This window comes from Gavia stellata, chromosome 13, assembly GCF_030936135.1.
Source record: "Gavia stellata isolate bGavSte3 chromosome 13, bGavSte3.hap2, whole genome shotgun sequence".
Taxonomy (NCBI): domain Eukaryota; kingdom Metazoa; phylum Chordata; class Aves; order Gaviiformes; family Gaviidae; genus Gavia; species Gavia stellata.
In genome coordinates, this window is record NC_082606.1 from 3350073 (window position 1) to 3367505 (window position 17433).

General features: G+C 61.7%; 2 protein-coding genes across 2 annotated transcripts; both read left to right on the top strand.

Moving 5' to 3' along the window:
* The first annotated feature begins 11105 nt into the window (after positions 1-11105).
* On the top strand, positions 11106-12711 carry COMMD4 (COMM domain containing 4). Its single transcript, XM_059823735.1, has 7 exons — positions 11106-11136; positions 11263-11295; positions 11570-11609; positions 11723-11842; positions 12110-12190; positions 12278-12454; positions 12585-12711. The coding sequence occupies exons 2-7, from the start codon at positions 11290-11292 to the stop codon at positions 12623-12625; spliced, it is 465 nt and encodes a 154-aa protein (XP_059679718.1). The 5' UTR covers positions 11106-11136; positions 11263-11289; the 3' UTR covers positions 12626-12711.
* A 362-nt stretch (positions 12712-13073) lies between these two features.
* Positions 13074-17378, top strand: NEIL1 (nei like DNA glycosylase 1). The gene is made up of 9 exons (XM_059823734.1): positions 13074-13492; positions 13633-13752; positions 13922-14000; positions 15131-15230; positions 15388-15512; positions 15949-15976; positions 16453-16514; positions 16685-16886; positions 17043-17378. The coding sequence occupies exons 1-9, from the start codon at positions 13074-13076 to the stop codon at positions 17060-17062; spliced, it is 1155 nt and encodes a 384-aa protein (XP_059679717.1). The 3' UTR covers positions 17063-17378.
* Positions 17379-17433: the final 55 nt, after the last annotated feature.

The following is a 17433-nucleotide window of genomic DNA, read 5'->3' on the forward strand; positions in this document are numbered from 1 at the left end:
GGTGAGAGGGAAGGGGTCATGGCCACGGCCTTGGGTCCTGCGGCCGGTGCGGCCGCCGCTGTCAGCGGGCTGCGGTGCAAAGCCTTCCTGGTGCTGGCCATCTGCCTGTCTGCTACCGCTCTCCCCTACAGCCTGGGCTCTCTGGCTGCTCCACCCCGGGCCCCCCCGGGCTCCCTGCCTCCTTCCCATACTCGGCCGGGCTCACCGGCCTCCCAGCAAGGGACAGGTGACGACCTGGTGGCAATACATGGGGACCCGTGCAATGAACCAGCGATGCAGCATAGTGGGATGGTGCCGATGGGCTCTGCGGGCACCCCGGACTGCTTCCCAGAGGTGAAAGGAGATGTGTCCCATGGTACAGATGCTGAGGGATGGAGCTTGGGGACACTGACCATGGCCACTGCCTCTCCCTCGACAGCTCAGACCTCACCACGGTGGCAGCCTGCATCTGGACACAGGGAAGGGCTCAGGTTGGGCACAGCAGTGGCTGTGACACTCTCCTCGGCACAGCAGCTTGGCGTGGGGGTGCCCGCTGCCTCGGCTCAGCTCCTCCAGACCGTGGGTGACCCCAGTCCTGGCTCCTGGCATCACCTTGCTCTGGGAAGCCTCCATGGCACAGGACCAGGCTCGCGTGATGCAACGCAGGTGCCTGCGGTGACCTCAGCCCATGGCCCTGGGCAGCCGGTGGGCACGGCAGAGCCCCAGAGCCCCGGGGGGAGGTCCGAGGGCACCCCCGGTGCTCAGGGTGAGCTGACCGCCTGGGTCCCTGCTGCCTCCCTGGCATGGCTGCAGCCTCCCTCCCTGCCCACGGCTGCCTCCAGCCCCTCCGCAGGGGCTGCCTTGCTGGAGGTGGTGCCCACCCGGCTGGTCTCACCTGAAGGGGCTTCTCGGGGGGCTCACGTCCCACCTAACGCCCCAGCGTGTGCAGGGTCAGCATGGACACTGACAGATACTCCCTCCCAGAGCCACAGCACAGCAGACCAGCCCGGAGGTGACCAGACACTGGTCATCCATGGGGCATCCCCTGACCATCGGACCATGCCCCACAGGGCAGATCTCAGCCCGGCTGCGAGCTCTGTGGTCCCAGCCAGCCGTTTGCCTTCTTGGGCCAGAGCCCTGACAGCAGCGCAGGTTCCCAACAGTGTGCCTGCATCTGAGCAGTCTACAGCCAGTGGCTTCTCTGATGTCCAGCATGGAGCTTCAGCTGTCGGAAACACGACCAGGAGCTGCGATGGGCAGAAGGAAGAGGTGAGAGCAAGCCCTGGCCTGCCTGACCTTGGTATAGGCGAGGACCACACAGCTGCTCCATACCTGGTGCCCCTTCCAGCTCTGCCAACAGAAAGGATGTCCAGCTCAACCGAAATGCATCCTGGCACTGCGTGGGTACCCTCTGCTGTGACACCCGCGATCCTCTGGGACACACGGCCTGCTGGCACCTTCCTGCATGGCGAAGCCAATCTGCTGGTGGACACTGTCTTGGCTGAGGTCCCAGGAAATGGGTCGGGACTCCTGGCCGCCGTCTTGGTGTCACTTCCCAGTGCTGTACTGGCTCATGATGTCAACCATCCACAAGCACTGGCTCCCTTCCTTCCTACAGCAGAGTCTGGGGGACCTGCTCTCACCTCGGGGAAGCCAAGTGATCCGTCTTCCCCCTCTGCACAGCAGACTCTGCCAACATCCACTGAAGCCCATCCTTCCCCTGCTTGGACCAGTGCCCCCAGTGCTGCGGGTCCCACTGTGACTGGAGTGAGCTTGGCAGCCCCTGATGCCATCCCAGAGCCTGGAGCGACCAAAGCCCCCTGCAAGGATGGAGCTGCTATGGTGGCTTCCCCCTCTCCAAGAGCTGCAGGTGTGACACATGGCTCCCCCCTGGGGTCACCTACTCAGAGGCCATCTCTGCATCAGGATCCCTTCCTCACAACAGCATCTGAGGATGGGCCCACGGCAGGGCAACGCCAGGCTGGGAAGGCGGCAGAGATGAGCGTGCTGCCTGGGTGGGTGGCTGTGGCAGGAGAAGCTGGGCACAGCGAGCCCAGGACAGCATTGGTAGGACCCACCGCGGCTCCAGCAGGACCTCCAGGGTTCACCCATACCAGCCCAGGCTCCGTGCCTCCTCCCAGCTCCGAGAACCCTGCTCCGGAGCATTGCTCTGAGGCTGTGCACCACACCGGCACCACAAGCTTGCCGTCTCCGTCCTACCTGCTGACTTCTGCTGGAGCTGTGCGTGAAGCCAGCTCCCTGCTCAGCTCTCAGACCCTGGCTGCACCAGCGGAAGTGACCCTTGATGCTCAGTCTATGTCCAGTCACTCTGTCACCTCCCAGCACCCCTCCATAGCCGGAGAGCATCTCCCTGAAGCTGCGGGAGAGGCCTTCACCCCAGCTGAGCTGATGACGATGGGCAAAGCTGGTTCCCCAGGGGTGAAGCCCCCCGCATCCCGCCCCACTGGGCTCCCCTCTCCTGCACAGCCTCTGCCCGTGCATGTGCTGCCCTTGCAGTTCCGGCTGTCGGGCATCACTTATGCTGAGGATCTGAGCAGCAGGGCTTCAGGGAGCTACAGGGAGCTGGAGGAAGAAGTGAGGCTGATGGTGAGTGCAGGAGCTGGTTGGGGGGAGATATTGGCACTTCTGGGTGCAGCTGAGAAGCTACTGCAGCAATCACAGCAAGCCCTGCTGGGGTGAGGAGCCTGCAAGCTGCATCTGCTCTGGCTCACCCACCTAGGCATGGTGGAGACAAGAAAATCCCTGGCACAGCTCCACTGGAACTGGACTGGGACACTTGGTTTGAGGTGGGACTGGACTCCCCTTGCCTCTGGCAGCTCTCAGGGCCATTGCAGACCATGTTGGTGCTGGGGTATTCCCTCCTGGGTGCTGTTTCGAGGCTGATGGGAGCCCTGGGTATGCCAGCTCAGCCATGACCATCCCCGGAGGCCTGGCAAACCCTTGGGGTACCGGCATGCCCTACCCTGGGTGGATTGAGCTGACTTCCCTCTGTGTTTATTGTACACCTCCTGGTATGTGCCCCCTCCACACAGAGGAGCTTGTAAAAGCTTCTCAATTAATGGGTGCTTCTTTCTTCCAGCTGAACCAAATGCTGTCCACCTACGAGACCTTCCTGCAGGCAAATGTCCTCGAGTTTATGTGAGTATGTAGATCTGCCCTGGGGAAACAGATGGAGAAGGGTGGGTTTAGCTTGGAGGGAAGGGTTTGCCCAGCAAAATGCTCCAGATGAGTCTTGCAAGGGGCTATCCTCCCTCCCCAGGGTCATTGTCCCAAGGGATGCCTGGTTGAAAGTGTCTGGAGCTTCACATAAAGCCACCTGAGACCCCTCTGTTTGGGTGGGGTGTTAACGTGAGGATGATGGGGCTCTAAAGCGGCTCCCAAAGGGGAGGTGGGCTGCCCATCATTTCGTCTCCCTCCCAGGAACGGCTCTGTGGTCGTGCGAGGGGAGGCTCTGTTCCGGGGGGATGCTCCTGCTCCCACCAACTCCCACCTCATCCGGACGGTCATCACGGAGGCAAGCAGGGGAAGGAGCACCTTCAGCTGGCAACTGGAGCCACAATCTGTCCAGTCTGGCGGTAAGCTGTGGAGATCTTCCCACAGCAGAGCTGCTGCTGTCAGTGTCCTCCCTATACATCTATCAAAGCCAAAACCTGCCCAGTTTGGGCTTCAGGCTCCACCTTCACTTAACCTCCCCTCTCCTGACCCATGTAAAGCCCTTTAGTGCTGAGGATGGTGGAGACCACATCTGCAGCAGTCAGACCTGTGTGGTCCAGTGCTTCTGCTAAACTCTCTGGCTTCCCCTCGACCTGCTTCTCCTGTCCTGGGAAGTGGTACATACCAAGCCCTTCCCACCACAAAAGGTATTTCATCTTCCTCAGCTGCTCTGCTTGGCTTGTTTCCAGCATGTGGCAGAGGATGAGCTCAAGGCTGACTGATATCTCCCAAGGAAGGTGGAGGAACAGGTATGGGCATAACTGTCTTCTGAACTCTCTTAGGTTTCAGCCTGGAGAACCTCGACCCGGAGAAGCTGTCCATCTCTCTTGCTGTCTTCCAGCTTGGGAGGAGCAGGACAGATGCCCTGCAGAGGGTGATCAGTGAGGTATGGCAAGCCTTGGTGGCTCTTCCAAAGGATGATGCTGGGAACTTGGCCCATCAGGAAAACGGGCAAGGGCTGGCTGCCGCACCACCTGCATGGTGGGATAACATGTGCTAAAGCAGAGGCAAGGTGTAAGCCCTTGTCTCATCTTCCTCTAGGTGGTTCAGTCTCTCAGTCCCCTCTACGACGTGAGGAACTTCACTATCGCCCAGCTCAGGTATGGGACACAACAGCTCCTCTCCAAAACTCTTCATTAAATTACCTTTGCTACCTCTTGTGAGCTCTGCAGCTAACTAGCAATGCTGTGAAGATGGGGAGGATGGATTGTGCTGCACTAGGAAACTGGGGAGTGTGACGGGCAGCTGGGGGCAAATACTGTGACTGAGCACCTTCCCTGGGCTGAGTAGTCGTGGGCTGCTGAAAAAAGACCAAGGGTGTGCTTGGTGAGCTTGGTCCCAGCTCTCCTGCCTTGCTTAGAGCCTTTTTCTCCTCTTAGAAACATCAGCGGAGACCTGGACATCACTGGAGACATCTATCTCGACACGATTGTCCACGCTGATGTTGCAGAGGTTCTGCAAGCCCTGACAGCTCTCGCGACCTGCTCTGTGGATCTGACCTCCCTCTCAGTGGAGGGTAAGGACAGTCCCTGTGTGTGGTAGGGCTCGCTGCCAGCTCTGCTCACTCGTGCTTGTGTCTTGCCTCTTCAGGAGCCAGGCTTCACCTGCAGGTTTACCCGGTCTCCTTCCTCATCACCAACAGACGCTTCAGCGAGGACCTTCTGGATCCACTTGCTATAGAGCACCAGGAGCTCACCAGAGACCTTGGTGATGTGGTAGGCATGGCTGGTGGGAGGGGGCCGGGGTCATCCCAGGGTGCTGAGAAAAGGAGGCTGAGGACCGCTGGTGGAAGAGGGGGACTGCTTTGGAGTTGTCCAAACCAGACCCTCAACTCCAGTGCCGTGGCTGAAACCTGCTGAAGGCAGGCACTGAGGCTTTAGTGGCAGGATGTGTTCTCTCTGACGGCGGTTCAGTGGTCCAGGCCACCACAATGCATCCAGGGACCTGGGGATGCTGCAGCTGCCCTCTCTCCCTGCTGTAGTGGCTGTCCCAGCTCCATCATGGCTGTGGAAGCGGTGGTCTGACTGGGTGAAACACCCCAAAGGCTGATGGGGAGCTGAGCAAAACCTCTCTTCCAGGTGGCGAGAGCCCTGAGGGACCACAGGAGCTTCCTGCAAGCAGTGATAAGAGGATTCCTGTGAGTGGGAGCAGAGGGTCTGCCTGGGCAGGAGGGTGGAACAGGGGTGTATGGATCCAGGGAGGTTTCCCTACAGACATCAACCCAACAGGTCATGGCTGTCAGGTGTATAATCTCAGCCACAGAAGGGTTTGCAGCAGGCAGCTGAGGTCAGGCATTTACCCACTGTCTCAGGAGTGCCTTGCTGGACCCCCAGGGATGTCCTTTCCATCCTAAAGAGCAGATGCAAAACCAATGCCTCCCCGAGTGTGGAGACATCCTCTGGGCATGTGGCTGTGGGGTCACGGTGGGACTGGCAGCTGCTGGAGATCTTCCCGACCCTATCTACAGGCCTGGCTCTTTGATCTGCCATGGGGACGTGGTCTTCCAGCACCCTGCTCCAACCAGCCTGGAGGTTTTGGAGGCACTTGTGCTCTCAGTTGGGCCAAACAGGGCTTTGGCTGATTCGGACTTCCAGGTGGACCCATACTCTCTTGCTGTGGGAGGTAAGCTTCCCTTTGGGGTGTGGGAACATGAGCTTCACCAGTGTGTGGCTCCACGTCTGCAGTGTGAGCAGAGTACCTCTGCAACCAACTAGATCCAGATCCCTTATGCAAAAGGAGGGTGAGATGTCTTGGTTGGTGAGGTGACCAGCTTGCAATGGTTGATCTGAAAGTGCAATTCCAGTAACAACCATGCCCTGTCCCTCTGCACAGCCTGGGGGGATCGAAGCTGGAGAAGACCCATCTGCTGCAGGCTTGTGTAGGATGGGAGGGAAGGGTTCTCTGGAAAGGGCATGGAGGGTGTTATTTGTATTCTATATATTGCCTGCTGTGTCCCAAAGGAGAGTGGGTGGCTGCCACCTTGTGGGGTAGAGTCCCTGTGTCCTGCAGGTCATGCTAACTGCTGTGCTCCGCTCCAGAGGACACCCTGGAGCCCCCCCCACCCGAACCAAGCTTTCCGGAGTACAGCGTGGCCATCATGGTTGTGTGTGGTCTCTGCATCATCACTGCTCCCATCGTTTTGCTGGTGGTAAGGGCGATATCTGTCTGCTGGGGCAGACAGAAATGAGCTGGGGTGAAGTGTCCCCAGTCCCTGTGTGAGGGGGACACAGAGCAGAGGGACTGGCATGGAGCCAGGCATGGCTGCAGCTTCCATGCTCTCCTCCCTAGTGTCTGAGGAGCAAGAGGCTTGGCTGGCGGGACGTGGCAGTCCTCTGGGACAGAAGAGACCCTGAAGTGGGGACCCAGACCCTGGAAATGGATAACCAAGGGTTCTGGGCATCTTCTGAACAGGCAAGTGGCCTTTAAAGTCCCTGGAATTAGTTTCTGTGCCTGGGAGCTGGAGCCTTGAAGCACAGCTGGTGTTTTGGCAGGTCACAGGTCCCTGTTGTACCTGGTGACAGTCCTGGGCAACGCCAGGAGTTGGAGAAACCCCTTGGGGGGGGGGGGGGGGGGGGACACAGAGACCTCACCCCCTGCCCTTGCTGGAGGTGGGCACAGTGACTTCTCCCCTCTCACTTGCAGGGCACTGAGGATGCTCATGTGCACTGGGAAAATGACTCTGCCTGATGAGAGATGATGCAGCTGGTGTGGAGAGAGATGCTGAGAAGCTATCCCTGCTCATCAGACTGCAGCTGCCAAATGCTCCTTGAGAAGGATGTGGGCTCAGATGGATGAAGGACTGACTTTGTATGTTGAACTTTATTAAACTGTTTCTAGAATGTCAAACCCAGCTGTGAAAGGTCTCTGCTTTCGCTCTCTGGGTGGTGGTGAGCCCTCCTGCCCAGGAGGGCAGCCCTGCCAGTCTTTATTCCAGCCCTACAGTTGGTGTTTCAGCCCTATGTTGTTTATTTTGGCTCCAGCCCCTGCCCCACAGGCTATATTTCAGCTCCAGCTCTGTGATGTTTTGGTTCCAGTTCTGTGTCATTTCAGCCCCAGCCATGCAGTCTGTATTTATTTCCAGCTCCAGCCAGGTCAGTATTTCAGCCCCAGGGTCTCTATTTCCCCTCCAGCCCTTACAATACTTATTTCAACCCCAGCCCCAGGGTTTTCATTTTGGCTCCAGCTCTGTAAATTCATTCCCCAGCCCCACTGTTGGTATTCCCGCCCCAGCCCTACAGTCTTTATTCCAGCTCCAGCACCACAGTCTTGATTTCAGCCCTAGCCCTGTGGTCTTTGTTTCAGCTTCAGCCCTAAACTATTTAGTTCAGCCCCAACCCTACAGTCTTTATTTCAGCCCAGCCCCAGGGTTTTTATTTCAGCTCCAGCTCTGCATCATTTCAGCTCCTGCCCCATCCTGTGTTTCAGCTCCAGCCTTACACTACTTATTCCAGCCCCACTGTTGGTATTTCAGCTCCAGCCCTAGAGCTTTTATTTCCCCTCTGGTCCCCAGGTCTTTATTTCAGCTCCAGCCCTGCAGTTATTAACAAGCGATAGGATAAGAGAAAACAGCCTCAGGTTGTGCCAGGGGAGGTTTAGATTGGATATTAGGAAATATTTCTTCACCAAAAGGGTTGTCAAGCACTGGAACAGGCTGCCCAGGGAGGTGGCTGAGTCACCATCCCTGGAGATATTTAAGAGGTGTAGATGTGGTGCTTGAGGACATGGTTTAGTGGGACATGACAGAGTTCAGTTTATAGTTGAACTTAATGACCTTAAAGGTCTTTTCCAGCCTAAATGATTCTATGACTATTTATTTCAGCCCCAGCTCTAGGGTTTTTCTTTCAGCCCCAGGGTCTTTATTTTCCCCTCCAGCCCCACAATCTCTACTTTGGCTCCAGCCCCATCCTGTATTTCAGTGCCAGATCTACCGCTACAGTCTGTATTTCATTCCCAGCCCCAGGGTCTTTACTTCAGCTCCAGCTCTACAATCTTTACTCCAGCTCCAATGGGACAGTTGATATTTCCGCTCCAGCCCTTCAGTGTTTATCTCAACTCCAGCTCTGTGATGTCTCAGCTCCAGCCTCTGCCCTAGAATCTTTATTTCAGCTCTACTGTTTGAGCTCTAGCTCTGCGTCTTCCCTTGGGTGCTGGGTGAAAGCTGCTCCTAGTTCTCACAAGTGCACAAAAGCTTTCCGGGGGTGGGTGCTACCCTCAGCACCCTGGGACCAGGTCTTCCCTGCAGGAGGGGCCCCCTGGTTCCCAAGCACCCCCTGCCCGGGGCTGCAGGTGGGTGCTCTTCCTATTCCCCATCACACTGGGGCTGGGGGCTGCAGCAGCCCTGGGGGGGGGTTTCCAGCCCCCCAAGTGGGGACTAAGTGCTGTGTGTCAGAGCGCAAGCCCAGGGGCTGGTTTGGGGGTGCAAAACCCAGAGTTCAGATTAAGTGCTGTATTTTTAGAGCTTGGGAAAGGGGTCAAGTGCTGTGTGTCTGGTTGCATTTGCCCCTGAAGCGCAGGATGCTGGCATGTACCATGCCCAATTCAATGCGTGAGATGGGCAAAATGAGGCTGGGGGAGACCAGTGCTTTATTTGGTGCTTGGACACACTGACCAAAGCAATATTGGGACAGTTATGATGCTCATATTGATATTTGATTGATGACCTTGCCAACAGTCCCAGCGCTGCCATGAGAACCAGGAGCAGCTTTCACTGGGAGGCAGGGGGAAGATGCAGAGCTAGAGCTCAAACAGTAGAGCTGAAGCTGAGCTAAAGATTCTAGGGCAGAGGCTGGAGCTGAGACATCGCAGAGCTGGAGCCGAGATAAACACTGCAGGGCTGGAGCTGAAATGACGCAGAGCTTGGAGCCATAATGAAGTCTGTAGGGCTGGGGCTGAAATAAAATCTGTAAGGGTGGAGCTGGGGCTGAAACAATGATGCTGGAGCTGAAATAGAGATTGTAGGGCTAGAGATGAAATGAACACAGCAGGGCTTACTGACCGTAAGGCCGGAGCTGACGTGATGCAGAGCTGCAGCTGGAATGATATGGACCTGGAGCTGAAATAAAAACCGTGGGGCTGGGGCTGAAATAGAGACCCTGGGCAGGGGCTGGGGGAGAAATACTGACCGCAGGGCTGGAGCTGAAAGGATGCAGAGCTGGAGCTGAAATATCGACCGTGGGGCTGGAGGGGAAATGATGCAGAGCTGGAGCTGAATTAAAATATATGGGACTGGAGTTGAAATAAAAGCCGTGGGGCTGGAGCTGAAATAAATACTGTGGGGAAGGGGATGGAGCTGAAACATTACAGAGCTGGTGCCAAAATAATGAATGTGGGGCTGAAATAAAGACCCCAGGACTAAAGCTGAAATAAATGTTGTAGGGCTGGAGCTGACATGATGCAGAGCTGGAGCTGAAATACCAACCGCGGTGCTGAGGCTGAAATAAGAGACTGTAGGGTGAGAGCTGACGCTGGGGCTGAAATAAAGATCATGGGGCAGGGGCTGAAACGATGCAGGGCTGGAATAAAAACCCTGGGTCTGGCCTGAAAAAAAAGAGCCTGGGGCTGGAGCTGGTGCCGCGGGGCTGGAGCCAGAGCTGATGCCGAGCTGGAGCGTCCATCAGCGGAGCTGGGACAGCCGGGAGCTGCGATGAAGTGTGTGTGAGCCGGAGCTGTAACGAGGTGTCCTCGGGCCCGGGGCCGGGCAGGAGCAGGCGGGGCCGGCCCCGGGGAGGACCCCGGCCCCGGAGTCCCGGGTAGGGCCCGGCCCGCGCCCAGCAGCCGCCCCAGGAAGGGGGGGCCCGTCCCGGGGCGCGGTTCCCCGCAGCCCTCGGCCCGGGGAGCCCCGCGGAGCCCGCAGCCGGCCCCCCGCGGCCTCCGGCCCGCCCAGCCCCGCTCGGCCCGGGACCCCCCGCAGCCCCCTCGGGCTCCCCAGCCCCGCTCCGCCCGCGCCCCTCACCAGGTCTCGGGGCGGCCGCTCTGGCTCCTCGCCGCCCCTCCGGGCCCCGGCTCCGTGCCCGGGAGGGAGGCAGGGGCAGCCTCGGGACCCGGCGGCGCCGCTCGCCCGGAGCTGTTCCCGGAGCCCCGCCGAGCGGCCGCGGCCCCGGCCCTGGCCCGGCCGCCGCTTGTGCCCCGCTCCCGGGCGGGGCCGGCTCGGGCCGGGGCTCGGGGGCCCGCGGGGCCGGGGCGGCCCCACGCACCGTCGCCGCCGAGGTCCTCCAGGCCGGGCCGCGGCGCGGTCGCCCCCGGCCTCTCCGCCGCCCCTTGCCCCTGCCCGGCCCCGCAGCTCCCCGGGACCCCCCGCCCCAGGACCGGGGCCGGTGGCCCCGAGGGGAGCGGGGGTACGGCGGTTCCCCCGCCCCGGGGGGGCGGACGGGCCGGGCGCGGCCAGGGGAAGGGGCGGGGCGACGCGGGGCGGGGCCACGCCGGGAACCAGCGCACGGCGGGCAGGCGGCGGGCGGGGCTTAGGGGGGCGGGGCATAACGAGGGGCGGGGCGAAGGGCCCCTCCCACCGGGCGGCGGCCCCGGGGACCCCCCTGACCCCCCGCCGGGCAGCGCTCCCGGGGCCGCTGGGGCCGGGGTCTCGCCGTCCCGGCCCCAAGGCCCTGCCCCGCCGCGGAGCCCCTGGGGGAGCCCAGCACCACCCCGGGGCAGGGCCCCGCCGCGGGGGCGGGGACGGGCGGAGCGGCCGCGGAGCCTCCCGCCCGCCCGGGAGCGGTTCCGGGTCGCGGGGGCGGCGTCTGGGGCGGCAGCGGGGACCGGCGGCGACATGGTGGGGCGGGGGACGGCGGCGGGGCGGCGGGCTGGGGCGCGGAGGGGCCGCGGCGGGCTCTGACCGCGCTTTCCCCCCCCCCGCAGCGGTTCCGCTTCTGCGGGGACCTGGACTGCCCCGACTGGGTCCTGGCCGAGATCAGCACCCTGGCCAAAATCGTTAAGTGCCCGCGCCCCCCCCCCCCGCCGCCCCCTCCCGGCCCCCTGCCCGCCCCGGGCACGGTGGTCACCCTCCTTCTCCCCCCCCCGTAGTCCTCGGTGAAGCTGAAGCTGATCTGCGCCCAGGTGCTGCGGGACCTGCTGGGGGAGGCCATGGAGGTGAGCGGGACCCCCCCGCGGGGTTACCGGCGCGGAGGCGGGTGGTGTAACACTGTCATATTACAGCAATATTACTGGCTTTCGTATTCTCAACGCAAGCCGCCGGATTAAGAATGCCACCGGCCGGTACTAGCAGTAATAATACGCTGTTAAGTATTACTAGTATTAACGCTGAGGTGAGAATTATTAGCGGTAATGCCGGCAGCCAACGCGTTCGGCGGCTGTACGGTACCTGGTGTGTACCCTGACGGCCCCGCGCTCTGCTCTCCCGCAGTATGAGAAGATCCTGAAGCTGACCTCGGACGCCAAGTTGGGTGAGAGCTGCCACCCTGGCCCCGAGCGGGGTCCCCCTGGGGAGCCGCGCTCCGGGGACGGGCAGGGGACAGCTTCCCGAGGTGGCGGAGCTAACCCTCCATCCCGCCCGCAGAGTCGGGGGATGTGAAGGCAACCATCGCAGTCCTCGGCTTCATCCTCTCCAGCGCCGCCAAGCACAACGTGGACAGCGAGTCCCTGTCGAGTGAGCTGCAGCAGCTGGGGCTGCCCAAAGGTAGGGGGGACCCATCCCAACGGGATGGACCTCTTGGGATGTGCCAGGGCTGAGCTGGAGGCCCCGGCGCTGCCGCCTTCACGCCCAGATCCGGTGCAGGATGGCAGCCGTGTCATCCCCCATCACCTCCTCTCTGCGCCATCCGTCCCCGGGGGCTCGTCCCGGTGCATCCCCGGCGGCTTGTCCCGGTGCGTTCCCAGGGTTTGGCTGCAGCAGAGCTGGCGCGAGCGGGTGGTTTTCTCCTCTTGTCTCTCCCCGCTCCGGCAGAGCACGCCGGCGGGTTGTGCCGGTCCTACGAGGAGAAGCAGAGCTCCCTCCAGGACAGCCTGAGGGCCTGCAGCCTGAGACGTGAGTGCGGCGTCGGGAGGTTTGGGGGTCGGGGTCGGTCACCCCGCCCGAGCATGCCGGGGTGCTGACGCTGCCCGCCCGCCCTAGTGAGCCAGCTGGGCTCGGTGCGCTGGCGGGTGGATTACACCCTCAGCTCCAGCGAGCTGCGGGAGGTCAACGAGCCCCTCGTGCACCTGACCTTCAACCTGCGGGACGGGGAGCGCGGGAGGATGGCGGCCGTCCCCATGGCCCTCTCGGCCGACAAGTTCCGGGTGCTGCTGGCAGGTGAGGCCGGAGCGGGGGGGCAGTGGGAACCGCTGGCCCCGGGGGGGGGCCGGGGCTCCTCCTGCCAGCAGCATCGGGGAGGGGATGCTGCGGCGCTGGCTCCCCCAGCGCCTCCTCCCTCTGCCTTCAGAGCTGAAGCAGGCCCAGGCCCTGATGAACACCCTTCTCTGAGGAGCTGGGAGAGGGGGCGATGGCGGGAGGCGCCGAGGACCCGCTGGGCCCGACCAGGCCCCGGCGCTGCCCGGCTGGGGAGCGGGAAGCCGGGGGCAGCTTTCCCTGCCCTCCTGCTGAGGCTGCTGGGGGCCCGCGGGGCCGCCGGTGGTGAGGCTGTCCCCCGGGGGGAGCTCCAATAAAGGTAACGGTGGCAGAGCCGAGCCGTGTCCCGCCTGTTTCCTGCCGGGGCGGCGGAGGCCTCCGCAGGCCTTGAAGGCCGGGCGGGCCCGTCGCCTTGGCGACGCGGCGGGACTACAACTCCCAGCGTGCTCTGCCCGCCGCGCAGCCAATGGGAGGCGGGCGGGGCGGGGCCTGGGCGTGTCGCCTGGCAACGGGGCGGGCGGCCGGCAGTGTGGCGGCGGGCAGGGCCGGGCCGGGCCGGGTCGGGCTGTCCGGTCCCGCGGCGATGCCCGAGTGCCCGGAGCTGCACTTGGCCGGACGCTACATCAACGAGACGTGCGGCGGGGTGGTGTTCTCGGGCGGTGTGGAGCGCTCGGCGGTGGGCAGGGGCCCGGAGGTGCCCTTCTCCAGTGAGGCCTACCGCATCTCGGCCGCCTCCCGGGGCAAGGAGCTGCGGCTGACGCTGGCCCCGCTGGGCCCCGGCGCGCCCCAGGACCTCGTCTTCCGCTTCGGCATGTCGGGGTCGTTCCGGCTGTGCCCCGCCGCCCAGCTCCCCCGCCATGCCCACCTCCGCTTCCTCACCGGCGAGAGCCCCCCGCGCGCCCTCTGCTTCGTCGACGCCCGTCGCTTCGGCTCATGGCGGCTGGGTGACGCCTGGCAGCTGGGCCGCGGGCCCTGCGTCCTCTCCGAGTACCAGGCCTTCAGGTGAGTGTCCCACCACCCTGCCAGCCACCGCCCGGCCCGAGGCAAGGCCCCCCCCGGCTTTGTTTTGGCTGCTTTTACTGCACGGCAGTAAAACGGCTATGCCCAGGTGAACCTGCCTGATGCCCCGTGCTCTGTTGCAGGGAGAACGTGCTGAAGAACCTGGATGACAAGGCTTTCGACAAGCCCATCTGCGAGGCCCTCTTAAACCAGAAGTTTTTTAATGGAATTGGGAATTACCTCCGTGCTGAGATCCTGTACAGGTAAGGTGGGTTGAGCACTCACTGACCTGCCATGGAGGTTTGGTCTCCAAGAGTTTGCCAGAGCTTGAGGGCTCCTCAGCTAAACCGACTGGGTCTCCTCGCCTGGTAGACACGGGCAAGCGCCAGAACTGAGAGTCCAGGCTCGTGAGTAACAGATGGACTCTCTCAGGTTGAAGATCCCTCCCTTTGAAAAGGCTCGGACCGTGCTGGAGGCCCTGAAGGATCAGGAGCAGGCGAGGAGGAAGAAGGTGGGGAATAGCTGGTGCTTTCGCAGGCTTAGAAAGGGGCACGTTTCCAGACAGACGCCATAGCAGTGATTTGTTTGCCTGCGGGACAGCTCGGCAGCTCCCTGGGTCCCGGGAGCTTTTTGCCTGCCATGCAGGGAGCCGGACTGAGCTGAGAAGCGTTCCTGATTTGGGTTTGGGCTCGGCAGTGGTGGAGGTGGTTCAGTTTTCTTCCAGCCGCCAGTCTGGGCTCAGCTGGCTGCCCTGCTCTGGCTCTGCTTTGGGCTTAGCTGGGCACGAAGCTCTGGTTCAGGTCTGCTGTTTCGGGCTTGTTCCAGCCCAGGGTTCGGGGCCAGTTTCAGTTCATGTTTGGTTCCTCGCTCTGATGGGGCAGAACATCATCATGAGTCCCTCTCAGAGCTCACACAGCCTCTGCCTACGCCAATGTCGGGAGGTATTTGCTGCTCCGTGTCTTTCCCAACCCGACAGCAGGCATTTTCCCTTAACTATAACGCTTGCCGCACGGGATCTTTCTCCTCAAGCGTGTTACTGTCCTTGGCCATCAACACCCGTGTCTGAGCACGTCTGCCCCTCCAACGGAGCGGCAAATGGGGCGCAGCAGTTCTGTAACCTCACGTGTGCGGCGTTTGTTCACACGTGGCCGGGCTGACGAGCTGTGACGGCTCCCCCGGCACATGCCTGTGTGCTGCGCTGGTGCCCGGCAGCACCCGGCTTCTGATGTCAGGAAGCCTCTGAGTATATTTGGGGTGGGTGAAGAGGAAGGGGCGAGGGAAACAAACACCTTGCAAGCTTAAAATCTCTGGGGAAGGCTGCAGTAGAGCCCACGGCCAATCTCACGGCCTCGGGGGAGAGGAGGTGGCTATTTTAAAGGAGGCTGAAAACAAAACGTGTGACTTGAGGGCTGTTTTTACAAACTGCTGGTGTTCCTATGTGCTAGCCCTCTTTCATGAGCTGTGGGGAATGTGCCAACATGCAGTTTGAAGCCTACAATGAGGTGAGCTCAGGGCTGGCACGTGGTGGGGAGTGTGGAGGGCAAGAGGAGATGGGGCATCTGGCTGCTATTGGGGAGGAGAGGGCCCGACGAGGCTGGGGTGACTGGCAGGTGACTTTCCTCCCCTTCTCCACCCCTGCAGAATCCTTCCCTGACGCTGAGCAAGAAGCTGAAGCTGATGCAGGAGAACCCAGATCTCCTGGAGCTGTGCCACACCGTGCCCATGGAGGTCATCGCAGCAGGTGAGGTGACAGGACAGAGCCGGGGAACAGGGACAGCTGGGGGTGGCAGGGAGGCCTGGGCTTTGCGTTCCCAGCAGCAGGAGGCTTGGGGGGGCACCCCAACACCAGGGTCACTGCTTGCTCTCTACTTCTCTCCTTTGCCTCTCTCCCTTCCCAGAGAAAAACCTCTTTGACCCAGATCACTCGGATAACTACGCCGCGTTCAAGAACTGGCTGCGGTGTTACTTGGTGCCTGGCATGAGCTCCCTGCGCGACCGCAACGGCAGGACCATATGGTTCCAGGTAGGAGTCTGGGGTCACTGCCTGGGGCTGGGTGCCCCCCCGACCACTCCTCCAAGGGGACACCAGCCCATTTTCTGCTTCTTGAGACCCCCCAACATTACACTGTGTCTCTGGGGGTCTCCCTCTCCGACAGGCTGCTGTGACCACTGGACGTGGAGGTGACAAGGACCCTCCGTGCAGCCTGGAGCAGAGGGGCCGATCGTGGGAATGGGGAGTTTGGGTGGTCTGGCAGCCCTGTTCCTCCCTCCTGTGCCCCGTGTCTGGGTGAGGCGCCGTGGTGGGGCCTTGCAGGCGGCCGACTCCCTGGCTTCTGGGGGAAACGTGGCTGTTTCCCTATCACTGTCTTGGCTGCGGGGTGGAGAAGGGGTACGGATTCTTCTGCCGCTACCTGCAGAATGACTGCACCCCAGTCAACGCTCTGTTGCCTTCCTTGCAGGGAGAGCCTGGCCCCATGGCTCCCAAAGGTGAGTGTCCGCTCCTCTCCCCGCGGGATCCGCTCTTGCTCCGGGAGGGCTGGAGACTGGGAAGCCCCGAAAGGCAGGAGCAAAGCCCCTCTCCCTGGGGCACCTACGGGCATGTGATGGCTGGTGGCATCAGGGGACAGAGGCTGCTGTGCCCAAGGCTTCCTACCAGCACACCTGCCTGCCTGGTCACAGCCTTTGCGCCCGCAGGGTGCTTTTCTGGGCCTGCACCTACACCCCCTTCCTCGCCTGCCAGGCTGGGAACCTGAACTGAGCGATGTTTTGGCAGGGGAGGGAATCTGGCGGGAGGGGAGAGGAGCCCTTCCAGCCCTTCCTGCCAATTCCCCACCTCAGCCGGCTCAGCTCTGCTCACGCATCACCTGGGGACAGCATCCCTGGAAGGTCACTGTCCCCTGAGGCCCCCCCTCTGCCCCATCTCCTCCTTCCCCTGCCTGACCTGGACACGTCTTCTCACGCAGGGCAGCCGTCCCGCAAGAAGCGTGCTCAGCCAAAGGCAGATCCTGAGGCTCTGACCCCCAAGGTAAGCTTTGTGTTTGACATGGCTCCTGCTGGGTCTAGAGGCCAGCCTGTTCCCTGTGCCCCGCTCAGGCTGCTCCCAAATTCACAGTGGGGCTTCCACCTAGAGTTTCTCATCAGCTGGCGGTCCAAGCACACTTCTGCTGCTAAGCTGTAGCTCTGATGTCCACCCAGGTCACCACGCGTGCCTCGAAACGGCGCCCCAGGGCTGCAGCGAAACCCCCGAAGCTGGCCAAAGAGGAGGAGGAGGCGGCGGGTGATGGGCCGAGGAAGGGACGTCCTCACCGGAGGAAGAAAGCGACTGCTGCTCCGGCCTTGCCCGAGCCGCCGGTCAAAGCTAAAAGAAGCCGCCGGATGACTGCGCGCAGGGGCAGAGGTGAGGCTGGCAGGCGCTGCGGCTTTCAAAGGCACAGGGGCTGTGGGAGTGCTCCCTCCTATCAGGGGGACTGAGGGGGTGCCAAAGGGCAGAACCAGGGGCAGAACCAGGCACCCCCTCACCCTCTGCTGCCTTGTTCCCCTCTCCATCTTCCAGGCGCAGCCCCTGCTGTGTGAGTGCCGCAAGCTGCCCTCCTCCCAAGGGGCGTTTTAACAGCTCCATTTAGCACTGGGGAGAAACGTGAGCTCTCTACCTGTGCTCACACCCGCTTGCTAGCGCTGCACCCTGCCAGTGCGGGAAGGAGAAGCTGGGCTTGGTGATGGGGCTGATTTATCCAGCGTCCTCCTGCTGTCCCTAGGCATTTGAGGGGGATAAGGGCCATGGACCACACGTTGTGGTGGACTCTGACCCCTTCCCTCTGCCTGAAAGTGGATTGCCTCTCCCTTCCCCTCCTCCCTTTCTGGCTGCTGCCTGGATCGCTGTTTTTAGCTAATAAAGTATTTTGTGTAGAAATCACCCTGCACGCCTTTTTGTGCTAAGGATAACC

Excerpts from the sequence above, each read along its gene's own strand:
- COMMD4 (XM_059823735.1), top strand. Across the intron at positions 11,610-11,722 it reads GACCTCGGACGCCAAGTTGG|AGTCGGGGGATGTGAAGGCA; the intron begins GTGAGAGCTGCC and ends TCCCGCCCGCAG. Across the intron at positions 12,191-12,277 it reads GAGGGCCTGCAGCCTGAGAC|TGAGCCAGCTGGGCTCGGTG; the intron begins GTGAGTGCGGCG and ends CGCCCGCCCTAG.
- NEIL1 (XM_059823734.1), top strand. The coding sequence starts at position 13,074 with ATGCCCGAGTGCCCGGAGCTGCACTTGGCCGGACGCTACATCAACGAG. Across the intron at positions 15,513-15,948 it reads GCAGGACCATATGGTTCCAG|GGAGAGCCTGGCCCCATGGC; the intron begins GTAGGAGTCTGG and ends CCTTCCTTGCAG. Across the intron at positions 16,515-16,684 it reads CTGAGGCTCTGACCCCCAAG|GTCACCACGCGTGCCTCGAA; the intron begins GTAAGCTTTGTG and ends ATGTCCACCCAG.